The sequence below is a fragment of the Xyrauchen texanus genome, chromosome 42, assembly GCF_025860055.1.
Source record: "Xyrauchen texanus isolate HMW12.3.18 chromosome 42, RBS_HiC_50CHRs, whole genome shotgun sequence".
Lineage (NCBI taxonomy): Eukaryota > Metazoa > Chordata > Actinopteri > Cypriniformes > Catostomidae > Xyrauchen > Xyrauchen texanus.
In genome coordinates this window covers 34,265,881-34,293,593 of record NC_068317.1, presented here as the reverse complement: position 1 = coordinate 34,293,593, position 27,713 = coordinate 34,265,881, and the positions used below count along the sequence as shown (strand labels likewise).

The window sequence follows — 27,713 nt, the reverse complement described above, 5'->3', positions numbered from 1 at the left end:
CACACAATTAACCTCTCATACGTCCCTTTAAAAGCTGAAGTGTGTCAGTAGCATCACCAAATGGAATTGCAAAAATAATTATTGTTTTCAAACAGGTTTCCTTGAATATTACCCCATCTACAATTGGGTAGTAACTGATTATAATCACATCAAAAGTGTTCTGTACCAGTGAGTGTGTGTGTCATCTGTGTTTTTTCTAGTTCCAGTGAGTGATAGGTTACGGGCGGCACAGCTCGTGTTAGACTCCATATAATCTACAAACAGAATCTCTTGTGCAAAGTCGAAGTGACAATTCCCTGGACCCTTGCGAATGAGAAATCCCTTGAGTGGAGAAATACAGAAACCGTCCAGGAACACGTGCAGAACCTTCACCTTGGAGGAAACACACATTTTTATTATAGTTATTATTTGATGAATAGGCATATACAAGGCATAGTTTATTTATTTTATTTTTTTGGACCATTATTTTATGCCTAAACATAAATGTATGACCTATTGTTGTTTATAACTTTATTATGCTTAGAAACAGACTCCAGCTTTATTCTCACCCCTCTATAAGAGTCTTCGGGTGATTTGTTGTAGTTCCATATCCTAAATCCGGCGATCGCCTGTGACTGACCAAACCGCACAGTGAGACTGTGATCAGAACCGCACGTGAACGGAATCAGCCACATGTGCTTGTCATCTGTCGTGATATTCAGCCCATCAAACAACCTGAGAGACAGAAAAGCATTTAGGAAAACCCAAAAAAATGTATGTGTATATACAGCATGTGTTTGAGACAGAGGGTTTTCTCTGACTTGTCCAGAGTTCGGAGGTCATTGTTGTACTCAGGGAGGTCATTGAGGTCACGAGGTGATGCTGTTACCATAGAAACATCAACAGGAACACTCTCACCCACTTCACCAACGATCTCTAAACCCGTCAAACCCACATAGTGAGCATCACCCCATGCCATCGCCAGATTTAGCTGTAGGACTTCAGAAACACACACAATTATTTTCAGCATGCATTAAATTTAGTACAACAAATTCTACTATTATGCCAACATACAACAGTATTTTTTGAAAGTATAATTTAAATAATACTTCAGTATGTTTCCTGCATTACAGTAAAGACAATTATAAGGAAAATGTGCTTAATAGTCATGAAAAAAATGTCACAAAGCAAAATTCTTCAAAATCCAAAAAATAGGCTCAATTTTGCTAATTTAATTTCACCTTTGCATATTGTAATTGATTATGGATTTGTGATTAAGTCACTTACTGGTGCCAGTATAAAGTCCAGTTCTCTCCTCTCCAGGATTGGCACACATTTCTGCTGCAGGAATTCGGACCGGTCCCATCTAAAACAAAAACACAATAAATGACTCTAGGGCTGCACAATTATGGCAAAAATCATTATTGTTGATTAATTCCTTTTGATTATCATTTAAATACTTCTACATTCAAATTCTGTGTAATTCTTGATGTAGACTACACATCTAAAACATTTAAAAAACGTCTGAATAAATTACACAGGCAAAGCGAGCAACGGACCCATCTGTGATTGGTTACAATGCTCGACCTTTGCAAAAAAACATTAAAATTTTGATCCCATTAGGGCAAAACAATTAGAGATAAATTAAATTCTATAATTGACACTTTTCACAGTTAGTTCATCGTAGGAGCTGTACTGCATTCTGGATTATTTATTTGATTAATTAAGCATTCCTACATGACTCATATGCAAACAATGTTTTGCCTTGGTCTCACACACACCCACCCACACACACAAACACACACACCCACCCACACACACAAACAAACACACCCACACACCCACACACTCACAGGAGCATCCTCCTCTCTGAATCCGGCCTGCGTAAAGGGCCTTTCCTCTCCTTCACCATCAGCGGTCCGTGGCCTCTGAAGCTCCTCCTCCACCACACTCGCCCCGCCCATCTCCATCTCACCAGCAAATGTGTCATCAAACTGCGCCATCGCCTCCAGGATGTCATCATCCGTTGTGAATAGGATAGTATCACCAAAATGATCCAATGCTGAGAAAACATGAGAAAACAATGACCAAATGCCACACACACACACACACACACACACACACATACACACACACACACGCGACTGCAACTAAAGTCAGCAAGCCATTTTACTTTCCGTAATGTGACGTTATTTTTACTCACAAATTTTAAGCACAAATCTGGGTTACAGTGAGGCACTTACAATGCAAGTGAATGAGGGCCAAATTTTTAACTGTAAAATTCTCACTGTTTCAAAAGTATAGACACAAGACGTAAGGATATGGATGTAAACATGATTTTACTGCGATAAAAACACTTACTAACCACATCTGTGTAAATTTATAGCCAATTTTACAACTTTGTTGCCATGACGATGTAATGTTAACAAACCCTGTAATGACTGCAAAAATAGCAATTTAATCAAATAATACACAAGTTTAACAGAGGAATTAATGTAAGTGCTTTTATACAATTATAAGCTGGGTATCTCAGCAAGTATTGATGCTGACTAACACCCCTGGAGTCATGAGTTCGAATCCAGGTCGTGCTTAGTGAATCCAGCTAGGTTCCCTAAGCAACCAAATTGACACGGTTGCTAGGGAGGGTAGAGTCACATGGGGTAACCTCCTCGTGGTCATGATTAGTGGTTCTCGCTCTCAATGGGATGTGTGGCGAGTTGTGTGTGGATTGTGGAGAGTAGCATGAGCCTCCACATGCTGTGAGTCTCCGCGGTGTCATGCACAACGAGTCACGTGATAAGATGCGTGGATTGACGGTCTCAGAAGCAGAGGCAACTGAAACTTGTCCTCCACCACTCGGATTGAGGTGAGTAACCGCACCACCACGAGGACCTACTAAGTAGAGGGAATTGGGCATTACAAATTGGGGAGAAAAGGGGATGAAAAATTAAATATTTGAAGCTACAAATTTCTGTGTTTAAACACTCCAAAAACTGGCCCCATTGACTTCCATTGTAAGTGCTTCACTGTAACCTCCATTTTTGCTTTTATAAAAAAAAAAAAGGAGAAACGAGTCGAAAGTAATTTTTGTGGTAATCAGCATTATGTCACATTATGCCAACTTGTATTGACCCCGGCACATCCTTTAAAACTATTTTTCATTTTAGTGTATTTAATTGCAATAAAATCCCATTATGAGCATGAGACATTTCTAAATTTCAAATTTTAGATCAATTAAAATAAATAAATGTATTTATTTATTTATCTATTCAGATTTTGTGATGGTTAATTCCCCATTCTGATTGGTGCACATCTATTGCACACTAACAAGATCTCGCCAACCAGAATGCAGGGCACAAAAAAGGTACCAGCAAGAGAGAGAAAAAAGTAAATAAAGAATAAAGAAAAAGGCACAAAGACATAACAAATCTTATAATTTAAGCAAAGAATATTTTTTTTTATTTTGAACACTAAAATGCATTTTTGTTCATGTAAAATGTGTAAAAAAGGAAAAACATAAAAAAATTGCATTATTATAAAAATATTATTATTATTATTATTTTGCATATTGCACAGCCCTAATCCTTTACGAATTGATTGGATGGTGAAAAGTGTGGGTTTAAAACCAGAATGGTTTAAATATCTATTTGGCTATGATAAAACATCCAATAGTTAAGGAAATTTTGATAAAAGATTACCAAGACGCTTTTTCTTTGGAATGACATGCACTGATGAATCAAGCACAGTAAGACCAGCAACATGTATTCAGAAAGCAAATGGGGTCAATTTGATTTCATGTTGACGTTAAACTAATTAGCAAATGTTTAGCCATCAATTATCACAGCGATCTTTTCAGCCATACCTCCTGAGAGATTTCCAGAAGCTTTGGCTATCTCCCCTCTGAAAACACAATGGCCATCGAGAATTATCTCCATTTCTCGAGCTCCTCTAAATGAGTGTATCCTGGACTTGTTGTAATTCCAAACACGGATCATTGCAAGGCAACATTCCACACCCAGATCCATGGAGATCACATGCCTGCGGCCAGGAGTGAACGGAGCCAGCCACAGGTGCATGTCGTCTTGGGTTCGGTTTACGCCATCGATGAGGTTGGTAATGATGCGTGGGTCTTTCCCGTAGGCTGGTAAAATATTGATATCAGGTGGATCGGCCGTGATGTGGACAGGTTTGACCGGCTCACCGGTGGAGGAAAATATCTCAATGCCGTTGAGGCCGACGTAGTGACGGTCGCCCCACGTTGACATGATATATATGACGAGGTGGCGACCTTGTGGGAGAACCGGGATTTCAAAGTCTTCATCGGGGTCACAAGGGTCGTCTTCAGGGTCGTCGAAATCAGGGAGCGAAGGGGCGGAGGGACGACGGGGGGTGATGGGCATCGGGCGGGACTGACGATGAACAAACTCATCGAATATATCTCCTTCCAAAGCCATGTTGGAGATTCGCCCTCGCTGATGCTGGTTAAACTTTGTTAATGAGTCCCAGGATTCCATTAACGGATCGTCCTGTTCACACCAATGAGGTTTGGGTCTTCGGTTACGGACGGACGTCTGGCCGCTCTCCTCTACGTTAACAAGCAGAAACAGATGAGGATGAGGCCCCAGCAGATTACAAAAATATCATAGACTATGCAGTCACAAATAGACAGTAAGACAAATATTAACACAAAAGCTGTGAATCCACAGTGAAGTATCATTGAACATTCTCGAAAATCGAGGTTACAGTGAGGCACTTACAATGGGAGTCAATGGGGCCAATTTTTGGAGGGTTTAAAAGGCAAAAATGAGACGCTTATAATTTTATAAAAGCACTCACATTAATTCTTCTGTTAAAACTCATGTTATCTGAGCTGTAAAATTGTTTAAATCATAATTTTTACAGTCCTTTTAGGGTTTGTTGACATTACATCATCGTAAAGTTGTAAAATTGGCTATAACTATACACAGAAAAGGTTAGTAAGTGATTTGATCACACTAAAATCATGTTAGCATGCAAATTGTTTATATTTTGTGGCTATACTTTTGAAACAGTGTTTTAGCTGAATGAGGCCAATTCACTTCCATTGTAAGTGCCTCACTGTCACCAGGATTTTTGCTTTTATTAAAGAAAAGGAGGGATGAGTCAAAAGCCATTTTTGAGGTAATCAATTTTATGCCACAAAAACGGTTGAACTTGTATTGAACCCGGAATACCTCGAACAGAGGTCAAATATAAAGCAAGCATCTGGGCATCAGTCCATTTTTTTTTTCTCCCCAATTCCCAATGCACTCTAAGTCCTCATGGTGGCGTAGTGACTTGCCTCAATCTGGGTGGTGGTGGACGAAACTCAGTTGCCGCCGCGTCTGAGACCGCCAACCCTTGTATCTTATCATGTGGCTTGTTGAGCGTGTTACCGTGGTGACATAGCGCATGTGGAGGCTCATGCTATTCTCCGAGGCATCCACGCACAACTCACTACATGCCCCACCGAGAGCGAGAACCCCATTATAGCAACCACAAGGAGGATACTCCATGTGACTCTACCCTCCCTAGCAACTGGGCCAATTTGGTTGCTTAGGAGACCTGGCTGGAGTCACTCAGCATGCCCTGGATTCGAACTAGTGACCCCAGGGGTGGTAGTCAGAATCAATACTCGCTGAGCTACCCAGCTATAGACTATATATAATTCAAGGGTCTCTGATTCACGTCAGGGATCGGTTAGAATCCTCAACTGCTGCAAAAGCACATTGTTAATAAAAACCTTTGACACAACGTGACTTAAATGGAATTTAATGAGTTAAAACGCAGCAGGCGTATTCGTGATCTTGATTACTTTTTCAGTTCATTGTGCAGTTATACCTCATAGCGCTCATGACCTCACCAAAACCTTACGATTCTCACCAAAACTAATCAAAGTAAATTATGACATCATTTTACGTTTTGGGTGAACTATTCCTTTCAAATTAGGGCTAGGTTTCCAGACTCAATCTTGATTCACAAGCTCACAATTCATATTCTGATCTCGATCAGACTGAATTCAATTCGATTCTGATTAATTTGGGTATATTTCAGTTATAATGTCCAATTTGTTTACATATAAAATAAATTCTCTCTCAGCGAACACTGTTTATTATACAGGGTATCTTCTATCTTGGTACATTACGAATATATACATTTTACAAAAATATGATTAGTTTTCATCATTTTTGACACATTTTAGTTCTTTTAAAAAAATAATTTAATTCCTTCCACTCAAAAATTTCCATTAATAAATGTCTTGATATGTTGTTAGATGTTAAATCTATACATGCATAAGTTTTACTTTTTACAAGTATTTACATTGATATGTAGAACATGTGCTAAAACGGTACTGTCTCTTTAAGAATAGCGGCAGCTCAGCGATCGTCTCATAGAATTGTTTTGGTTGAGTGCACATTAGCAAGTGTGGAATCGTACATCTTCTTTACCGCATCCGTGCTAAGTGTGATTACAATTCAATGTTTCTATTTTTGTTGTTTTTGATCAACAACCGACTGTAAAGTAAGAACATTAAAAGAGACATTATTCAATGACAAATGGATGCTTGGATATCGTCTTTGGAGATGCATTACACTGAATAACTGGTGTTATAAATTGCTTTCTAGATTGATTTCCCATAGTGAGATACTGAAAGAATGTTTACACTAAACAAGCAGTGAAAGGATCTCGTTGCTGAACTTCTTCACCACTACAACTCAATCACTTCTGAATGAAATCTGAACATTTACCAGCCAGTGGCTAATCACAGACATTTTTAGTCAAATAGTAAAAGACTTAGTCTCATATTTGAGTGGTTGAGTGATTTATTCACATAGTAGGGGGCTGTGCATAGAGTAGAAGTTCGATGTTGGGATTTAAGAATCGATTTTGGGATTGTTTAAAATATCAATTGTGATTAATTTCTATATTCTGGGCACTATGATTTGGTAAGCAGTTATCCTAAAACTGTATACTATTTTGGACCAATTGTGTGTGTGAACTGGGATGCTGCTTTACACTTAACATGCACCTTAAGACAAGTAATTTTTCTTTCCATGTTGACCATAAAACTGCTGCATGACAAGACAATCACAGCCAATCAGAGAGCATCTGATATTTAAGATACCGTCAAAATGTCCTGTCATTAATTGCCACTGTTAGGACAAAAACTCAGATGAACTAACGTTAGGCTAACGTTCACGTCACACCGGGTAAGGTCAAGGTGTTTGTGTTTTTTGAGACATGCACCTGTTGCGATGAGGTCACTGCTGTTGATAAATTGCGATTTGTTTAGTGATTTTGCAGCTCCTCGCCTGCCACTGATTGGTCGTTCTGCTCTCTCAGCGCGTTCATCCCACAAGTTCAAATCCTGGTCTAACTGATCGCTCAGGTGTCGCTCTGAATCCTTTTCACGCTCTTGTTTGGTCTCTATTCGACAGTTCAGCCCCAAATCTGGGTTCAAATCCAACGAGTCGGTGCTGAATTCACGGGACACTGTTCTCTGTGGCCTGTCGAGAGGTGCTGTCCCCCTGGGGCTAGAAGCGACTTTGCAGGCACGTACAGGGTTGCACGATATATCCGGCAGCAATGAATGTTTGGGTTCGGATGTACTCTGCATTTGGAGCCACGGGGGAAGCTCTCGAGACCCCTCAGTTTCATCTGTTACTGTCTGGTTTAACGGTTGAAGCCAATGTGGAAGTCGACTCGATGACGGTTGGGTGGTCACCGTTTTCACCGCCTCCATTTGTTGTCCTGGAAACCGCCCAGTGGGCAAAGTGAGATCCAACGGGGGCGAGTCCCTCTCTAGAGAGTCTCTTTGCATTGAAGCCGCACAGTTGCCAGGATTAACTAGGAGACTGGTGCTTCTATCAGATTGGTCCTGGCTTGTTTCTATTAGGGAAGAGCTGGAATCCGATTGGCCAGAGATGGACTCCAGAGATTTGTTGTCTTGGTTATGAGGTCGGCAGTCCACCAGAGTGTGTCCTGAGGACACAGGACTTGGAGAGGTGCACTCTTGGAGATGTGGTTCTTGGAGTTCAATGGAGGTGCTGTAATCAAAGACTTGGTTTCCGCAACCCTTCTCCAAATGGCCCTCAAAGACCAGAGTGCTGTCTATATACAAGCGCACATGACGAGCACCCACTTCAAGATCCTATTGGAAAAATGCATGGATATTAGGGCTGGCCAATATAATGAATATTCACAGTATAGACATATACAGAAAACAATAAATTAAAGGAATATTATAGGTTCACAAGCGAAGCTCAATTAACAGCATTCGCGGAATAATGTTAATTTACACCAAACATTATTTTGACATCAAAAAGCAGCAGTGAAATTATACATGTTAGCATGATTTTAGAGTAATAAAACGCTTACTAACATGTGTACATAAGTTAATGTTATGCTGTGTATATCTGTGTAAAGTTACATCCGTTGTCATAAAAACATTTTTGTAATATTGGATACAAGTTATAACTTTGAAATCCTAATGTTCCTTTTAGAATCATGGTGAATGGCAAAAACGGAATTAGAATTAGTAAATAGTAATTTGTGAATTCCATTTCCAATTTAAACTGCTTCCGTTAATGAATTCTTAACAAATACTTTGTATCATCACTCAAAAATGTTCACTGAAGTCTTCGCGTGGAATTTGTCATTTTCAATTATACATTTGTCAAATATACATAGGAAAACATTAGGGCTCTTATCAACAACATTGACTAAAAAATTCTCGACAAACATGTCAATGTCATCTACCGTAATATGAGATCACATTAAACTCTAATGATGGTGCGCGAGAGCAGCACTGCAGTTCTGACTGAGGAGAGGAAGAAAACACAGATCACAGTCCAGGCGCACTCTAAACTTTCCAAACAGCTTCAGCGGATGTAGATCACAAAGTAGGAGGGAATTATAATGCAAAAATTCCAAATAGCTAAATACAGAAGCAGTCTCGTTGTGGACTAAGCGGAGCCGGAGCACTTTAAATGAAACACAATGGCGTTACATCTTTAATGCAGTTATATTTAATGTGTTATATCTTTATTAAAGTTCAAATAATACAGAAGCAGGAAACTCCGAAACTGGCATTTATCTGTGCGGTCAGCGCCTCTTCTACGAGTTGTGTGAATGTCCCGATCTAAGGGGAAGAGACTGAAACTGCACCCGGCTGATGCACACTCAGTCGCGGGAATGCTCATCTCTCGAGCGCACACACTTAATGCAGCTCGATTATAACGTGATTGCTCTCGACATATTGAATCATAATACATGTGTCACTGTGCATTTTTTATTGTGAAGAAAATTGGCAATACGCAGCTTTATTAATAAGGTAGAGTTTGTATTTAAGTGAGTTAAAGATTGATTGAAGTGAACAGAAAGGTGAGAGACGGTAGTCTTCACCCCATTAAGCTGCGTTCACACTGCTAGCGACACGCAGCACAAAAAAGACCTCATCTCAATAATTTTTAATGAGAGCTGGCGACTTCCGGCAACACGAGCGACGGCGACCGTGACAAAGTTGAGAAATGTTTAACTTTATGCAAATGAAGAGCGAATGTTTGGAGCGACAGCCAATACAGGAGAAGATGGTAGAGCTCACGTGATCCTAATATTTTAATGATAATATTAATCGTAAAGAAACAGTGCTGTTTAGACTCTCCATACACACCGCTAGCGACCTAACCGCCAGCCACTGGCGACATGCAGCGACAAAGTAGCTGGCAGTGTGAACGCAGCTTTATACACTGCAACAAAATACTTTTCTGATTTGTTTTTGTTTTGGCTTGTTTTTTCAATATAAATATCTATAACTCCTTTAAAACAACGTACATTTACTTTAGCAGCTATACTGCAGAAGAAACCATTTTTATCTGAGAATGTTGAATATAATATTCAAAATACAAATATTTTTAAATATCTAAAAATCATTTAAAATAATGCATTCACCTGAGAAGCAGCATATAATATATTTAGACTTGCATTTAGAGAATAGATCTTGAATAGAAGTATATTTTGTCTTTACTGCACTCGCAGAAGTATAACCACTGTATATTTAATAGATATTCTCTTAAAGCAAGTCTAAATATCTTATATGTTGTTTCTCAAGTAAATGCATCTTGTTTTAAGGATTTTTAGACATTTTTAAATGGAAAACAAGACAAAAACACTCAATAACAATAGGATTTTTTGCAGTGAATTTCTTCACTGAATTATATTGAATATGTCTTTTTTTTCCCCTTTTAATTCAGTGAATGTCATTTAGAGGTATTTTTAAAATATGATTTTGTCCTCTTTATTTTAAGTATACACAAGCTAAATAATCAGTTAAGAGCTAATGATTAATCGTTTAAACATTCGCAGAATAATCGACTAATTGTTTGATTAATCGATTATCAAAATAATCGTTAGTTGCAGCCCTAGTAAGCATAGCTGTTTATTACCATTTATAAACATCTTATTACCATTATTATTACAGTTTTAGTAACTGCTTATTACGGTTTATAACCATTTTTATTGGTGCTTATACTGTAAATTAAGATATAACCCAGTCCATAAAATATGACATGAAATTTTGTACATAAAAACAAATTAAGTTCCCATTTAGGAAGGAACAAAAAAGCTACTTCAAAATTCCCAAAACAATAAATTATTTTTTATTTTCACTTTCTAAAGAGAATGCAAGTGATGTTTGCTCATTAAAAAGTCACTGCTTCAATGCTTCTAGAGATCTGTTCTGAGTTTTTACCAATGGTATCTAGATATGGTTTAGGTCCGTCCTTCAAATGTTAGTCAACTGGATTTCCTTTCGCTTTGTCAAGCACCAGGCGAAAAGTCTGATTGCATAGAAAAGTAGCAGCACACCACAACAAGCCACACAATTTGAGTAATAATTCATGTTCGCAGCACAAACGGTGCCGGTTACATGACAAAGTTAAATACTTCAGGTCAGAGATTTGTTCAAATCACTGACCCGTATGATGTGCTGTATGAGCAATAGTAAAAGGGATGCTTGCCTTAGCAAACACAGTTAACTCCATAAGCTGGGAATCCAAAACAGAGATACAGGAGATTACATGTTTTACCGGCATCTTGCTAGCAGGTTGATATCAGCAACAAAACAAGGACAAACACACACACACACCCATGCATGCACAAAGAGCCTACCGTTATATTTCTTGATATCTGTACAGTTAACATGTAAAGAGATGTAGATCCCAACAATTCAAGCTTTAGTGCGGCATACAGTGTGCTTTGGGGGGGAGATCACAGCTAAACTCAACTAATCCCTACCGCTAATCTCCAACTGTTCTATATACACACACACACACACACACACACACACAGAAACAAATACACAATATTCCTCTGGTAAATACAATGTTCACCTTATTTTTTGTCTCATGATAAAGAGTAATTTCATTAAGAATGCATTTTTTCTTGAGTTCATTGTGCTATGAAAATATACTGTAACTTTCAGAACTCAAATCATCCTCCCAATATACTTTTTTATGAAGCCCGAGCCACAAAAATTACTCGTTATGAACTTGCGCAACTTTCTGACATCACAGATGAATGCATCAACACTTGCATCTAGGGCTGAGTATTGATTCAGATTTGCCAATTCGATACACAAGCTCTCAATTCGATTCGACTTCGATTCAATATCAATTAATATGGATATTTTTCAGTTATAAAATAATATAAAATATTAATATATAAAATAAATTCACTCCCAGCTGATGCTGTTAATTATACACAGGACCCTATAACTAGGCACATTACGAAAATGTTAATTTTACTAATTATATTTTATTTGTTTTTAGTTAATTTTGTCACATTTCATCTTTTAAAAAAAATGAACAAATCCATGTTTTACCATCAATAAATATGATATTAATTGCCTATATTATATTTAAATGCATGTTCATTGTTTGATGCATAATTTATACTACTTACAAGTATTTACATTGATTTGCGGAACGTGGCTAAATATTGGTACTGTCTCTTTAAGAAAACCGCAATTCTGTAAAGAGCGTCTGTAAATTAATGCATATTATTGCATCAGATGGCTTATTTACCTCATTTGTGTTATTTGTGGTTAGAATTAAAAGTTGTTTTTTTTTTCAAAGAGATTTGAACAAGTTTGCATGCAAACAACACTATGTGCTGCATCATGGAAGCCAGCAAACGAACTGGATCAGAGATAACCGATTCCACCCGACCTAAAAAGCCTCGCCATCCGTCTAAAATCCACCATGACCAGATGCGTAGTAAAACAAATATTGGCGATCCCTTTGGAAGATGGAGACAGCTTAAAGCCAAGAAGTCCTTTAAAACGGATGCAAAGTTGGCTAATTGGCGTGTCCTCATTCTGGCAACCCGCATGAGCTTCGAGTCTGGGGCGGGGCAGACAACTCTTCAATATTTTGAATTTGGACTGCAGTACCCATTTCAAATGCTTGTCGTCCATCTTACATATAGGCTAGGTAGGATAGATACCATTAATTATAAACACCAATACAATGATAACTGGAAAATGTGGTAAAGTGTGTCAAACTTTGTGCTGTTCTTGGCTGTGTGCAGCACCTGCAGTTCCTCCTGAAGAACCCCAAGGTTATAAATGAGGGGCTGAAGTTTATTTTTAGCAAGATCCCTGATCATTTCTGTCTGATCTTTACATTTTAAGCAGCACATTTATGCACAGATAGTTTTATGAATCTGTCACAAAGTGCTGTTACTCATTTCACATGAAACGGAAGAAGTCTTAAAGGTACAGTAGCAAAAAAATAAACAATGGCCAAAGGGTTGTAGAGAGGGTAAAAAATGTAATACAAACATTTGATCCCTTAAATTTTGATATAAATTCTGATATATATGATGCATTTAATTTTGGATGTTTGAAGGCTGGACAATGCGTTAAGTAAGCTTTAGTGGCAAGAACAATCACTGACAAATTGACTTAAGCGGCGACTATGTTACTACTGCGTTCAGTAAATGCATTTTAGTGAATGTTATGCTGTAGCATTTGGTCAAATTGTTTTATTACTCATAGTCATGCTGTACTCACATTCAGACTACGGTTATAATTCCAGATTTTGATCCGGGAGATGCTGAAGTCTGGGGAGCGTTCGACATTCCTGACGATAAAGTAGAGCTGGATGGGTGGGTGGAATGGACACGCCCACATGTGGCACGCTTTCGTGGTCTAGACAAACAGAATCTATGCTAATTTCAAGTGTCAAGCAGAAAACACCTCATGAGAGTAAATTATGACAGAACTGTAATTTTTGGGTGACCTATCCTCTACTGTATTATCATCTATGGATTTTTACCATATAAATACATACTTTAGTTTTCCCGTTGACAAGTGCAGCAAGATTTCCAGGCTGGTGGGCGTTTCGGATGTCCAGGTCGTGTGGAGACACATAGAGCTTTTGATTTTGTGGGCTGAAGAACTGAACTTCGGTGAGCCCGACCTGACTCGGGTGTCCCCAGTTTGACAAGATCTCCATAGTAACATAGAGAGTGGGCTTCACCTGCATTGATGCTTCCCTCCGCTGTTATGGAAACAGAGAACGCAAGATGGAGCAATCACGGTCATAAGGTCAGGCACTTCTCATTCTCATTGACACTTTTTAAGGTGCAAGGAAAGTACTTTTGTATACCTTTAATGTGATGGTTAGACAACATGATATTTGTTCTTTTTTCTCCCGTTTTCTCCCAATTTGGAATGCCCAATTCCCACTACTTAGCAGGTCCTCGTGGTGGCGCGGTTACTCACCTCAATCAGGGTGGTGGAGGACAAGTCTGAGTTGCCTCCGCTTCTGAGAGCGTCAATCCGCGCATCTGATCACGTGACTCGTTGTGCATGACACCGCAGAGACTCACAGCATGTGGAGACTCATGCTACTCTCCACGAACCACGCACAACCATTGAGAGCGAGAACCACTAATCACCCCCACAAGGAGGTTACCCCATGTGACTCTACCCTCCCTAGCAACCGGGCCAATTTGGTTGCTTAGGAGACCTGAGTCACTCAGCAGACTCCAGGGGTTGTAGTCAGCAAGACCACATGACATTTTTAAAGTCAAATCAAAGGAATATTCCAGGTTGGTCCAATGTATTTTGACTCGTCCCTCCTTTTCTTTAAAAGGAACATCCCAAACCTTTAGATGAGCACATTATGTGCATGTGTGTTTGCACACAAAAAGTCATGGACACACACACACACACACACACACACACACACACACAATGTGTGTTGAGCGCCCTTTTGTGCATCATCTTTACATGTGCACTCTTTGAGGAATATTCTGTGGGTCACAGAGAGGCGCTTAAAATGATGCCACAAATGCTGTCGATTCAGCTTAACTTGTATTAAACCCGGAATATTCCTTTAAGGCTATTTGTTTTTGACAAACAATGCTATACACGTTTATCATAAAATTATAAAACCAAATTACATTTCTACATATTTGAAACTTGCATTTTAAACTAGTTTGTAAAAGATTTCAAGTTGTTGATCACCTCAGACAACCAATGACCAATGACCCTTATATAAAGAATTCAATAGGAAAAAATAGAGCACATTCAGCTGTAAAGTCCAGTCGATAAACATGGTTTAGCCATGGTAGACCATTTTGGTCAAGCTTGGATTTTCCATGTTCCCAGTGACAGAATCACTGTATGGGTGACCAAATCCACAAGCCTCAATCAATCCACTGAACCACACAGAATATGTGACAGTCCAGTACTGCAACGATGAAATAAAGTGTATACTCACAGACAGAGTATAACTGCTGCTGTCAGCGAGACTGGACTGATCGTCCGCGTCGATTCTCTCTAGAGCCTTTAACAAACACCTCTGCTGTCTGAGAGGAAGAGAGAGAGATGGGGAAGTATGGTTCACAATACCCCTAAATTAAGGTGTTCCCTATTGTCTACAGTTGAGGGTTTGTGTTTAGACAGAGTACCTGGGTTCCATGAGAGCGATTCTCTGCATAGCTCTGATAACTCCACTCTTATCTTCATCTTCGTTGTCATCTTCCTTCTGCTTAGACACATTCACAATGTTAATCTATGTAAAAGTAAATCAGACAAAGGGCGATTCTCACAAAACCCGTCCCGGTCATATTTAACCACATATCAAAAAACTAAACATGTGAAATTATATTTTGCACAATATATAATCAATATCATACAAATCATAATATAAATCAATGCAATATATATAATACTGCCATGTAAAACATCCTAAAACAGTAAATATAATACCTTACAAACCATGGTTCTACAAAACCCATCAAAAACCAAATAAAAGCGATAAATCTCCGTCGCACTATATTAGCATTAATCATCCAATCCACAATCAATCATCTGGTCAATTATACTGAGTAACAGTTGATAAATATGATCGATATATGCATATAAAAAGGAATCATTAAAGCCGTACCAGAGTGTGATTGGACATCCTCCTCTCCTGTCCTTTCCCCTGTGTGTGAGCTTTGGGATCAGGAGTGTGTGTGTTTGAATCTCTTTGTCGGTGTGTTTGCAGTGGCGTGTTTTCTCTCTGTAATGCCTTAAACACGTGGGCAACCATCTCCTCTGAATCTCTCTCTTCCTGCGCTTTACGCACTGCAGACAGGGGGCGCTCGACGCGACTACACTGGCCTAAAATAACACAAAAGAAATGTAAACCATTTTCTGTTCCTTTTAGGGTCAGTTCACGCATAATGCATTTTTTGCATCCGTCTGCGCAGTTTGTGATGCAAACATGCTCTAGATGAATGTCTTTGACTGTTCGGCCACATCTGAAGGAGCGACACGTTTTTTGCTACCCAATTTGGAATGGCCAATTCCCAATGTGCTCTACGTCCTCTTGGTGGCATAGTGACTCGCCTCAATCCGGGTGGCGGAGGACAAATCTCAGTTGCCTCTGCGTCTGAGACAGTCAATTCGCGCATCTTATCGCGTGGCTTGTTGAGCGTGTTACCACGGAGACCTAGCGCATGTAGAGGCTTCACACTATTCTGTATATATATATATTTATTTGTGTGTGACTTAACAGTATAGTGTCAGATGTCATGCTTTGGTTGGATTTATGCAGCTTCTAGGAGTCAGGTCACACCATTCACAGACTGCTACAATAAACGATTTCAAGAATGAACGGAGCACTAGATTTGACAAAATTGGTGAGGTTCATTCCATTGAATATTTGTAATATGAGCAGGCCTGTATGTTCCACTGTTACATATCAGATTCACCCACCACTAAACTGTGGTTGGTCACTTTAAATGTCACTCAGACAGTCTCTTCCTGTCAAAGTGGGAGGTTCTTGTGCGGAATAAGCTGCAAAGTGGACAGACTTCATGCTGATCCTCAAGTATCAGAATATGTTTGCAAGTACAGTATATGGGTGTTTATATAATTTGTCTACTGAACAATGTTCTCACCATGTTCATACATGCATCACATGAAATTTGTCATTTTTCCCCACCACGTGGAAATGACGGTGACGAAAATAATTGTAACATTTTGAAATAAAAGTCTTGTTAAGGCAAATTTCATAGCTATCATTTTATGTATCCTAAATACAACAATTAAATAACATACTTTTTTTTTACATAATTTGGCAAAATTACAGCTTGATTAGAAATGACGGCGAAAAAAATATTCTGCTCACAAAGAGATATTTACTTCAATTTTTCTTTGTTTTCTTCAAACATCACTTTCTCATATTTCATCTTCTTCACTGACACTTTTGTCAACTTGGTTAAACATATATATATATATATATATTTTTTTTTAGAGGCTAAATTGTCTGGTGTGATTGAAATTAAGTCACAACTGTAAGATTGTCGTAATTGTTTAAAAATGTATAGAAATATTTTTCAATAATGAATTGACTTACCGGTACGTTTATTTCACTCTTTGTTCGGATGATAATATTATTAAATCTTGTGTTGAGTTCGTTTTCAAAAATGACCGGCCCACTAAGATTGTTAATAAATCTCTCATTTTCCATACGTTATCACAAGATAATGCATTATATCTTTTTATCTACTTGTTTTTTAGTAATTATAACAGGTTTTTTGCTCCTTTTTTGAAGATATTTATTTATTGATTTATTCATTTTGATTGAAGGATTAATTGAACTGAGCTCCGGGCTACTGGGGGGCACTCTCTGCGGAGTATGTTTAAAGTTTTTATAATACTAATTAAATCCTAAATTAAAACCACTTGCTTGTAAATAGGTGTTATTGTAAAGCTTAGAACCTAGACTTTCAATGCATATTGCTGATCCTACCAATATTGAAATAATGCTTTTTAATTTGCTGACAAATAAGAACGGTTTCGTTCTCATCATTTGCAAATTTGTTATAACAACAATTATATTCAGAGTTGATAAAACCTAATATGAGATAGTCATGTGTTATATATCGTTGGAAAGGTCTCAGTTAGTAGATTACAAAGAGCTAATTTGTTTCACTCCGAGGCCAAACTGCAGTGAGTATTAGTGTATGAAATTCCCACTACCACACATAAATATAATAAACTAAACTGTCTTTTTGTCATGTTTTTCCTTATTACTCCCTTAAACATACATATAACATATCATAACTTACAGCAGACTATCCCGATTCAAACGAGCCCAAACACAACATAATATGATAAAGTGTTCTTGAAATATTCCTCAAAGACTGTACATGGAATGATGATGCACAAAAGGGCACTCAACACACATTGTGTGTGTGTGTGTGTGTGTGTGTGTGCACATGTCCAAGGACTTTGTGTGTGCAAACACACATGCACATAATGTGCTCATCTAAAGGATTGGGATGTTCCTGAACACTGCATAATAGTCTAATCCACTCATTTCCAATGGCCGGTCATTTTTGACCGGTGTTCAATCGATTTGTCCTACCTTGTCAAATTTACCTACCATAGTGCAAAATACCTTATCAGATTGTCCTATCAGTCTGAAATGAAGGGGTATGTTTGTGTCGTTAAGCGTGACAAAAATTACGCAATATTGTTGCGCGCATGCGCGGTAAGCATGACAATCTGACGTGTAGGATAAAATGTTAGGACACAGTGTAACAAAGTGAAATAAAACCCAAAAAATGTAAAGAAAATGACAGAAACCATATGTTGACAAAGTCAAGGAATTTTATTCCAATTGGATAAAGTAAAAAAATAAAAAATAAAAGTTGTCTGGGTCAAAATGACCGTAACACAACATAAGGGTTAAACGTGTAAAAAAGTGTGAGTAGTGCTTACTTGACATGTCCTGTGTACTGTTAGATGTCCTTTCTGTCTGTCTCCTCACTGTGACTGCTTTGGTCGGGATGTACGACTCCACATTTTCCTTCCTTTTCGCTGAGAGAGAGTGCTCAATCTTTCGCCCATCTGTGCACAAAAAGCAAACACTGAAAATCTGCACAACTTCCACTGGGATAACTTCACGTTCAATTCATGATGAATAAAATTACAGATGTTAGTAGTAAATATTGATGTTTACGTCAATAACATCAACGTCAGACATGGAGTAATCTTCACCTTGAGGGGAGGGGCCAAATTCCAGCATGATGAGGTCACCATGGCTGAGGTGCTTGTCGATTGGCTGGCTTGTGTGTTGGGCAGGAAGTGTGAGGTCAGGGAGACTGTCACTGCTCTCCTCTCTCTCGATCTGTTCCTCGATCCATTCCTCCTCCGATTCCTCTCCGGCCGAGTCTCGACTGCTGCGGTTGACGCTGACCTCCAGGCTACGCCGCAGTGCCTAACGCACACACATCGTCACTGTGTGCATTTTGATTTGATGAGCATACATCAGTGTTTCACCGATGAAAGAATGTCATATGGGTTTTGAATGAGGATGGAATTTTAATTTTTGGTTGAACTATTCCTTTAAGAGCCATGCAAACGATTCGCTTACTAATGTTAAAGTGTTCAGTGTATGCTTGTATTAACTGACATCTCTTACTAACCTTAACCTGGTCAGGGTTTAGAAGAACTCTGTGGACAGGCTCAGCGCGGGACTTCAAACCAAGTGAATGTGACACTTTACTGCTGTCATGAGCAGACTGAGAGAGAAAGAAACAGCAGCAATAAAAGCAAACACATTGCATGCAATAACTATAACAGATAATAATGTAGCATAATAGAGTTTTGAAATGTTGTTGCATGCATACGGTTTCATATACTATTTTAAAAAGTAGTTGGCAGTATGAAGTGTGCTACAGTTTGCAGTATGCTACTATTCCATTCAAAACACAACCGTAAACACGCAAGCATTGCTCACCTCCATATCCACACTCTCGTATGGCTCAAAGTCATCGGAGTATCTGTGCTCTGGTGAAATCTTCACTGGCGTCCCGTTCTTAGTGCAGATGTATACTGATTCCTACGGTAATGTGTATGCAGTTAATTTACAGTTAATATTTTGAGTCATTTTGAAGAGTGGTGATGAGTGGTGCTTGCCGAGGCAATAACTTATTTATTCCGGAAAAAAAGAGTGTCATATCATTGACCCAAACACCACTAATTAAGCCATTAAGAGTAACAGGATATGTGTATGTGTGTGTGTGTGTGTGTACCTTCACCCATTGTCTTCTCTGTATTTTTTCAGGTGCAGTGCGACTCCTCTGTGTCTGTCGATCTAGTATGCACTTTTCTCCACTCAATCTAGAGGAATCTACACAAACACAACCACATCAACTCATTCAGCAGGTTACAGGAAGTCTCAGTTTGTATATCAGTGAACACATTTTCCACTTAAGAAAATTGTTTATTCCAGGATTTTTGCAGAAAGTGGCATTCTGAATCATGACATTAATGAGAACGCCGATTTCCTTACACAGTTTAAGTGATTACGATGCAATGTAAATGCACAAGCTCCGTTCTTACAGTTTTTTGAAGTGTGCGCATGTGTGTGAACAGACCAGATAACAAACGTCACAGGATGGAGACCAACCACATGTTAACACAGCGGAAAGAATTCAGAGTACAGTAGGAAAAACACATAACACTGATTAAAAATATTTATGTCCCTTATGTTCGCGTATGAGCACTGTACATTGAGTTTTACATAAGAGGGAAACCCCGCTATTGCAGTGCAATTCCACTGCAAGTCGTGACAGAAAGTCAATGAAACAAACACAGAAATGTGGAAATAAATTGAAGCAGATTGGATCCCATGTTTCTTATTTACACAACCGTTGCAGGGAAATTAAGTTGCTGTGGAGTAAGCTGCTTGGGGATGTTGGGGTCGCTGCCGGCCGATGAGAGCCGGAGGGTGGCCATCTTCCGAGAAGGGGAGTAGCGGTTCCGTCCACAAGGGGTTAGAGGACTCTTTGCCGTCTGCCGGGGGAGGAGCGAGCTGGCATCCACCAGCCAGGGCAGAGGAGCCGTTTGGGACCGGCGACAGAACGTCCGGAAGCAAGCGAGCAAGTCCTTTCTCTCTCTCCTCTCTCTGTGTCTCCGCTCACCTTTGCCCTTTCCCTCTCGCCATGCCTCCCCTCACTCTCATGGGCATGGAGTTAGTCAGAATCGGGTGGGGGAGTAGTGTGACGAGATGGAGAGCGTGGCCGGGCCGTGATGGAGCACGGCCGGAGCTAAATTAGCTGATCAGTGGGACAGCGAGATAAAGTGCAGCCAGAGACGCCAGTTTAAGAGAGAGTGATGCACGAGGCCTCGTTGCATATGTGTCTGTGTTTGTTTACGTTTCTTTTATGTTGAGTTTCTCATTAAAAGTTATGCTTACTGTTCAGATGGTTCCCACCTCCTCCTTGCCCGTCCTTATACCATAACACTGCTTACTGACCAAGCTGCATGTATACAGGAGTAAAGTTAGTTAGTGTTTGTTGAGTGTGTACCTGCAGTGTGTGTGTTTCTCTGTGCTGGTGCAGGGGCTGCTGTGGAAGGATGAGCTGTTCTCCTGCTGGATCGGTTGCTCTGAGCTGCATTAGTGGTGCTGACATGAGCGCCGTTGATGTACAGGTTGAATCCCTGCTCTAACAACTCCAGCTCAGCCTCCCGCGGGTCCTTCTTATGGAGTCTTCTTAACGCCCTGAGAGAGAGACAGCAAGAGAGAAATATAGGGAAAGTTTGTCAAGACAGAGTCACTATTCCTTTTCATTATATGGCAAATAAAACATGTAAAGGCTTTTAAAAATTTCAGAAATGGGTTTGAGTATCATTAGGGCAAGTAAAAAGTGATAGAATTAATTTTCAGTCAGTAACTCTGTCCAATTAAAGTGGCAAATTAGAATTTCACCATGGCAGTGTACCCGAAGGGTAATTTTATCCCTTTGACTCTCCAATTTGGCATACCCAATCCCCAATACTCTGATTCCTCATGGTGGTGCAGTTACTCCCCTCAATGCTGATGGTGGTGGATGAATCTCAGTTGCCTCTGCTTCCAAGACAGTCAGCCCGAGCATCTTATCATGAGGCATCTGACCACCATTCACCAGTCACCCACCAAAAGCGAGAACCACCATATAGCGAACACAAGGATGGTGTCCCACGTGACTCTACCCTCCCTCGCAACTGGACCAATTGGTTGCTTAGGAAGCTGGATGGAGACCCTCATGACCATAGATATCTATACGTAGATATCTTATAAGCAGATATTCCTATGGACTGCGATACGTCAGTGCGTCCGCCATATTGGAAAGGTTAAGAACCGTCCGTCAGTGCATTAAAGTAAATTGACAGATACAGTCTACAACAGTCTGGAGTCTTTTCCAGCCAACTTTCAAGTGATTTTCCATAAACATTGGGCAATATTATAGATGATATAACAATTCCTGACTTCACTTCTAAAATAGTTTTTTTTTTCGTAGAAAACTGCAAATAAAGTCCTCTACAAATGTATATATCATGGCAAATAAACTGAAAATTAGCACCCAGTCGGTCAATTCATTACATGTTGAACTACTTCCACACAAAAGTAGTTTATGCAGCGGTTTGAGGCTTCTCCTCCATTCACTTGCATTCAAACAGATTCAAACCATGAGGGCACCATGGTTGACGTATCCCAACCAGCCGAATGAGGCATCTACGTAGGTATATCTATGCTCAGTACACCCTGGATTCGAATTCATGACAAAAGGGGTGGTAGCAAAGTTTTTTTAGCAAGTCTGTTTACTCGTCAGCCATCTTTGGGACGCTCCCAGGCAGCTATTTTTCTATGTAAACAAGCAGCATACTCCTATCTACTTGAATGGGGAAAGAGCGACATCTCCAAAACAGTTGGACAAGATTACGAGAAAAGAACAGATTTCAAATCAGCAGTAAAATATGACAACACTGGTAAATTGTGCTTCTTTACGTGGCAAATGATGGAGGCAACAATGCAATTTCACCAGCTTGTTTATCTAGTGCACATGCGAGTGTCGAATTGATTGACAGGCGATGTTTGAATCTAAAAGGTGATTGGCTCTTTTACCTGTAAGGTAAACCATTGACCATTGGGCGTTCCAATTTCTCCCATTCATTTTAATAGAAGTGGCCCATCTCTGTTAAATAATCTCTGGTGGTAGTCAGCGTCTTTGCTCACTCAGCCCCCCCCCCACTTCTAGTTTTATTAGCAAATCAGAGCAGCTCATTTTTATGCCCCAATCTTATTTACATGGACAAGCATCATTTATACATGTTTCCCATCATGCTGTCTGCTTGACGGAGCTTGGGCACATTTAACCTATTTTTGAGTCATCTGACCTGTGTTTGTAAGTTCATGTTCATGTGCGTCATCAAACCTGTTTTTGTGCTGCAGGTTGATTAAATATTCATCCAGTTTCTCCTCAGTGGAGGGGTGTTTTCCTCCCCTGCTCCTCCTGATTTCCTGCAGACAACAGAACCTCTGTCAACTCCATCTCAACGTATATCGCTCATGATGTTAATGAATGTGATACACTTATCAAATAATAAAAGAGCTGATGGACATCTGATCCACAAGGTCGCATAGATACAGAGAGACAAATGTGATAGAAGATAGACAGATAGAGGCAGATACAAAGAGAAACAGACTGGCAAGTCTTACAGAATCTGCTCTGTTTTTCAATCACATCATCTGGGCACTAGAGATGAGAGTAAAAAGAGAAGAAGAGAAAACAGACAGGGAGAGGAGGAAAAGAAAGTGAGATTTTAAGACGAAGAAATCAAACTTCATTAGGAAAATTAGATCTGATTCTAAACTGAGGAGAGCATTATTTCAATAGTATGCATGAAGGTGGGGGGGCCCAGGTAGCTCAGTGAATATTGACGTTGAGTACCACCCCTGGAGTCGCTAGTTTGAATCCAGGGCGTGCTGACTCCAGCCAGGTCTCCTAAGCAACCAAATTGACCTGGTTGCTAGGGAGGATAGAGTGACATGGGGTAACCTCCTCGTGGTGGTGATTAGTGGTTCTCTCAATGGGGCGTGTGGCGAGTTGTGTGTGGATCGTGGAGAGTAGCATGAGTCTCCACATGCTGTGAGTCTCCGCGGTGTCATGCACAACGAATCATGTGATAAGATGCGCGGATTGACGGTCTCAGAAGCGGAGGCAACTGAGACTCGTCCTCCGCCACCCAGAGGTGAGTAACCGTGCCACCATGAGGACCTACTAAGTAGTGGGAATTGGGCATTGCAATTGAAATTAGGGAGAAAAAAATCTACTGCAGGTGCAACACATTTACATATTTTATCAATAAAAAATATAATATTTTTTAGTATAAGAAATAAAGCTACATATACATATATAGACCCCTGACCAATTCTTGCATATTACCGAATTACAAATGGTACACTGAAATTTCAATCTGATTGAGATTTTATTTTAAAACACTGAAACTCAAAATCAACTATTGTAAGGTGACATTGTTCCTTTGTTGGGAAATATTTGTATGAAAAATAAAAAACTGAAATATTTTGCTTGCATAAGTATTCAACCCCCACGCTCCAATAACTGCTTTAAGTCTTTTGGGGTACATTTGTACCAGCTTTGCACACAGTGACGAAGTGATTTTGGCCCATTCTTCTCAGCAGATTTGCACTAGGCTGTTCAGGTTGGGTGATGCTTGTGGACCGCAATTTTCAAATAGTGCCACAGATTCTCAATAGGATTGAGATCGGGACTTTGACTGGGCCACTGTAGGACATTTATCTTTTTGTTCTTGAGCCACTCCAATGTTGATTTGGCCTTGTGCTTGGGATCATTGTCCTGCTGAAAGGTGAATTTCCTCCCAAGCTTAATAGTTTTAGCGGACTGAAACAGGTACTCTTGCAGTATTTCCCAATATTTTGCTACATCCATTCTTTATTCAATTCTAACAAAATGCCCATGCTGATGAGAAGCATCCCCACAGCATGATGCTGCCACCACCATAGTGATGGTGTGTCTTGAGGCATAGGAAGTGTTAGGTTTGCACCACACATAGCACTTTGAGTTTTGGCCAAAAAGCTTCATCTCGGTCTCATCTGACCACAAAACCGTCTCCCACATCACAGCTGGGTCACTCACATGCTTTCTGGCAAACTCCAGGTGTGTTATCAGATGGTACATTTTGAGTAACAGCTTCTTTCTTGCCATGCAGTTCAGTGTTATGCTGTGTTTTTGATATGGTTGACTGGTGCACCATTACTCCAATCCCAGCCCCTGAACGCTAGAGCTCCATCATAGTGATTGTTGGCCTCTCTGTGGCTTCTCTCTCAAGTCTCCTTTTTACATTTACATTTTATGCATTTCGGCAGACTTTTTGTTAGGTCTGCCAAACAAAGGTCCAAAGGTTGTTAGGTCCTTTTTGTTAGAGCGCTGAGTTTTGAGGGACGGCCTTTTGTAGTGTGGTGCAGCTTCCACTTCCTGATTATTGATCCAACTGTGGATCACTAGGACATCCAAACATTTGAATATTATTTTGTACACTTTCCCTAAACTATGGATTTGTATTACTTTATCTCTAACTTCTGTGGAATGCTCTTTGATCTTCATTTTCCTTCAGATTCACAGCCTGATTAATGATCCCTCAACAATGTTTTTTTCATCGGTGTAACCTGGCAGCTTCCACAGCACAGGGGTTGAATACTTATGCAAGCAAGATATTTCAGGTTTTATTTATTTATTTATTTTGATTTCCCAACATAAAACCAATGTCACCTACCAATAATTCATTTTGAGATCCAGTGTATTAAAATAAAAGATCAAACAAACTGTAATTCAGTAATATGAGATAATTGGTCAGGGGTCTGAATACTTTTGCAAGGCACTGTATATATAAAATACCATTTATAAGTTTTAGAAAACCAAGATATTTCTGTTTTTGAAAGAACTTGATGATTCAGTTCACCTCGGATGAATTCAATTGCTAAGAAAATACTGCCAACATCATTACTAATGTTTAAATTATTACTATTGTAAATATCTTGTTTTAATTATTTTTTAATTAAATGTTTACCCATGATGGCAAAGCCCATTTTTAACAGTTATTGCTCATGTCGCAAAGAAAATATTTAAAGGAATAAAACAAGTTAAGCTCAATCGACATCAGTTGTGGCATAATGTGGATAGCCACAAAATTCATGTTGACTCGTTCCTCCTTTTCCTTATCACAATAATCATAAACACACACACACATATTGTTTACGTCTTGTGACTAACAGTGAGTATTTTAACGTTTACGGATTTACTCCAATCACTTCCAAAAAAGTACACATTTCTCCTGAAATTCATCAATCTATTGTATTTTGTACATGCCAAACACATGCATGGCTGCAAGTAGAGGACTAGATAGACAAAGTTTAAAGTACATAGCATTTATTTAAATAGAAATAGTCATTTATAACATTATCAATGTCTTAACTGTAGTTCTCGCTCATTTAAATGCATCCTTGGTGGACAAAAACATCAATTTCTTTCACAAACATTCATTTACAAGCCCTTTCAAAACAAGCCCACATATGATTAACCCTTGTGCGACCTCCGGGACATTTTTATTTTTTGATTATTGTTTTTTTGATAATTTTGGCAGTGTTAATGCCAATGGCATACATTTTGCCAAAGGTGTGTATTTTGGGGGGAATTTAGATATTTCAACCTCAGTTCCTATAATGCATCTATAATACACTGGGTACACAAAAAAGTTACATGCAGGACCTTCAAGACAAAAATGTCCCCATTGAAACCTCTTAAACTGTAATATTTGATCCCAGTGCCATTAAAGCATAAAATCATGAATTCTGTGATATTATGCTTTCATTCTGGAGCCCTGTCTTCAAAATTAAAAAATGATATATTTTCCACCAGATGGCGCCATTTTTCTCATGTTTAGCCTATGGAGCAAATACATGCTTTTTTCCTATTTTCTGTATTATAGAGCACTGCAGGCCAATTTAATAAATGAGGCAGCTATAATTGTGTGGGTGTGTTGGTATGGACGTTAGAGTGTGTTTTGTATGTGTGTATTGAGAAATGTGTAGTGTGTGTGTGTGTGTGTGCCACAACAGTGCCTTTATGTAAACAAACTGGTTTTAAAGGGTTAAAATCCTGAAAATGAATGAATATTTGGTGGTTATGATCAGGACTGGTGTTTGTTAAAAAAATGACTTACTGAAAATGGAAAATAATATACTATTGTTATTGCAGTTTTTTGACACGGGCATTTTTGTTCTCTAAGGACCTCTGAGTAACTTGTTTTTATTGACGCACAAGGGTTAATATTTTGTTATCTAATCCAATGAAGTTACATTTGAAGTGTCCAGATTATTTTTGGGGCCACTGTATATTCGTGTATTAGATATTTTGGCAATGTAAAGGTTTTTGCTATGCCAAGACAGCAAACTGAATCAGGGAAAACACAACAGGCGTGAATGCATGTATGTTTATAACGTGTTATAACAGGCTTATTAACGGTTTGGTAATGTTTACATTTTAGCGATGCCTTCAGCTTATTAATTATGAATCATTGCAGATAAAACAGAAGCTGGAGGCATACGGAAAATAAATATTGATCAGAGACGTTACAGATGTTCACATGCTGATAACTAGCCTGTCTGCTAACAGCACACACAAACCTCTCCGCCATTGATAAAAGTGAGACACAAATTATTCTATCCGTTACATTGTCCATTACTAAACACCCTGAAACAAACGTGTTGAGTTATAAAAGCTGTCTACTTACAGTACATGACATTTCTAGCGCTGAAATCGCTCTTATGTTTGCAGGAGTCGTTGTGTGTTTTGCGTTCAGTGAGGGCTGGTAACCAAGATAATTGTTGACGAATCACAGCACGCCGAATGAACATAAGTCCCACCTACACAGCCATTCTGACCAATCACAGCGCACCCTCTAAAGACAAACTCCACCCACACAGCTGATGCAGACAAGAGGCTGTGCAACCAGGAGAAAGGCTGACCAATCACAGCACGCCGTCTAAACACAGGCCAAACCCAAACAGCTGCAGCCATTCTGACCAATCACATAGAGCCGCCTAAACACAAGCTCCACACACAGCTGCTACGGGATTGTATCTAGGATAGATGCCGACCAATCACAACGCGCGTTCTCATTTTGGGCCACACCCACATCGATGAAGCTCAGCTAGATGCAACAGGTGTTAGCAGATGCATATCTGTACATACTGTAAACGCAACTTGTCCTTTATTAGTGGTGCTTGCAAAGCATCACTATTGTAATCTCACATACTTATTATTAGTGGTGCTTGCAAAGCATC

The 27,713-nt window shown here is 39.3% G+C and overlaps 1 protein-coding gene across 2 annotated transcripts; it reads right to left on the bottom strand.

Annotated features, from left to right (window-relative positions):
* Positions 1–3: 3 nt before the first annotated feature.
* LOC127634707 (protein KATNIP homolog) lies at positions 4–27,232 on the bottom strand. Of its 2 annotated transcripts, none has more exons than XM_052114358.1 (20): positions 27,161–27,232; positions 22,765–22,850; positions 20,878–21,071; positions 19,600–19,697; positions 19,305–19,406; positions 18,991–19,086; positions 18,563–18,782; positions 18,284–18,412; positions 15,456–15,673; positions 14,977–15,056; positions 14,787–14,874; positions 13,350–13,559; positions 13,070–13,207; positions 7,246–8,149; positions 3,842–4,564; positions 1,833–2,041; positions 1,267–1,345; positions 801–978; positions 549–714; positions 4–372 (listed from the first exon to the last, which is right to left on the bottom strand). In XM_052114358.1, the coding sequence occupies exons 1-20, from the start codon at positions 27,170–27,172 to the stop codon at positions 145–147; spliced, it is 4,158 nt and encodes a 1,385-aa protein (XP_051970318.1). In that variant the 5' UTR covers positions 27,173–27,232; the 3' UTR covers positions 4–144. The 2 variants fall into 2 exon arrangements, with proteins under 2 accessions (XP_051970318.1, XP_051970319.1); XM_052114359.1 differs by having other exon boundaries at positions 14,977–15,053.
* Positions 27,233–27,713: the final 481 nt, after the last annotated feature.

Coding starts and splice junctions, on each gene's coding strand:
- LOC127634707 (XM_052114358.1), bottom strand. Junction 18,413..18,562: donor ATTTGGCCCCTCCCCTCAAG/GTGAAGATTACT, acceptor TTTTGTGCACAG/ATGGGCGAAAGATTGAGCAC. Junction 1,346..1,832: donor TCAGAGAGGAGGATGCTCCT/GTGAGTGTGTGG, acceptor TTTTTGTTTTAG/ATGGGACCGGTCCGAATTCC.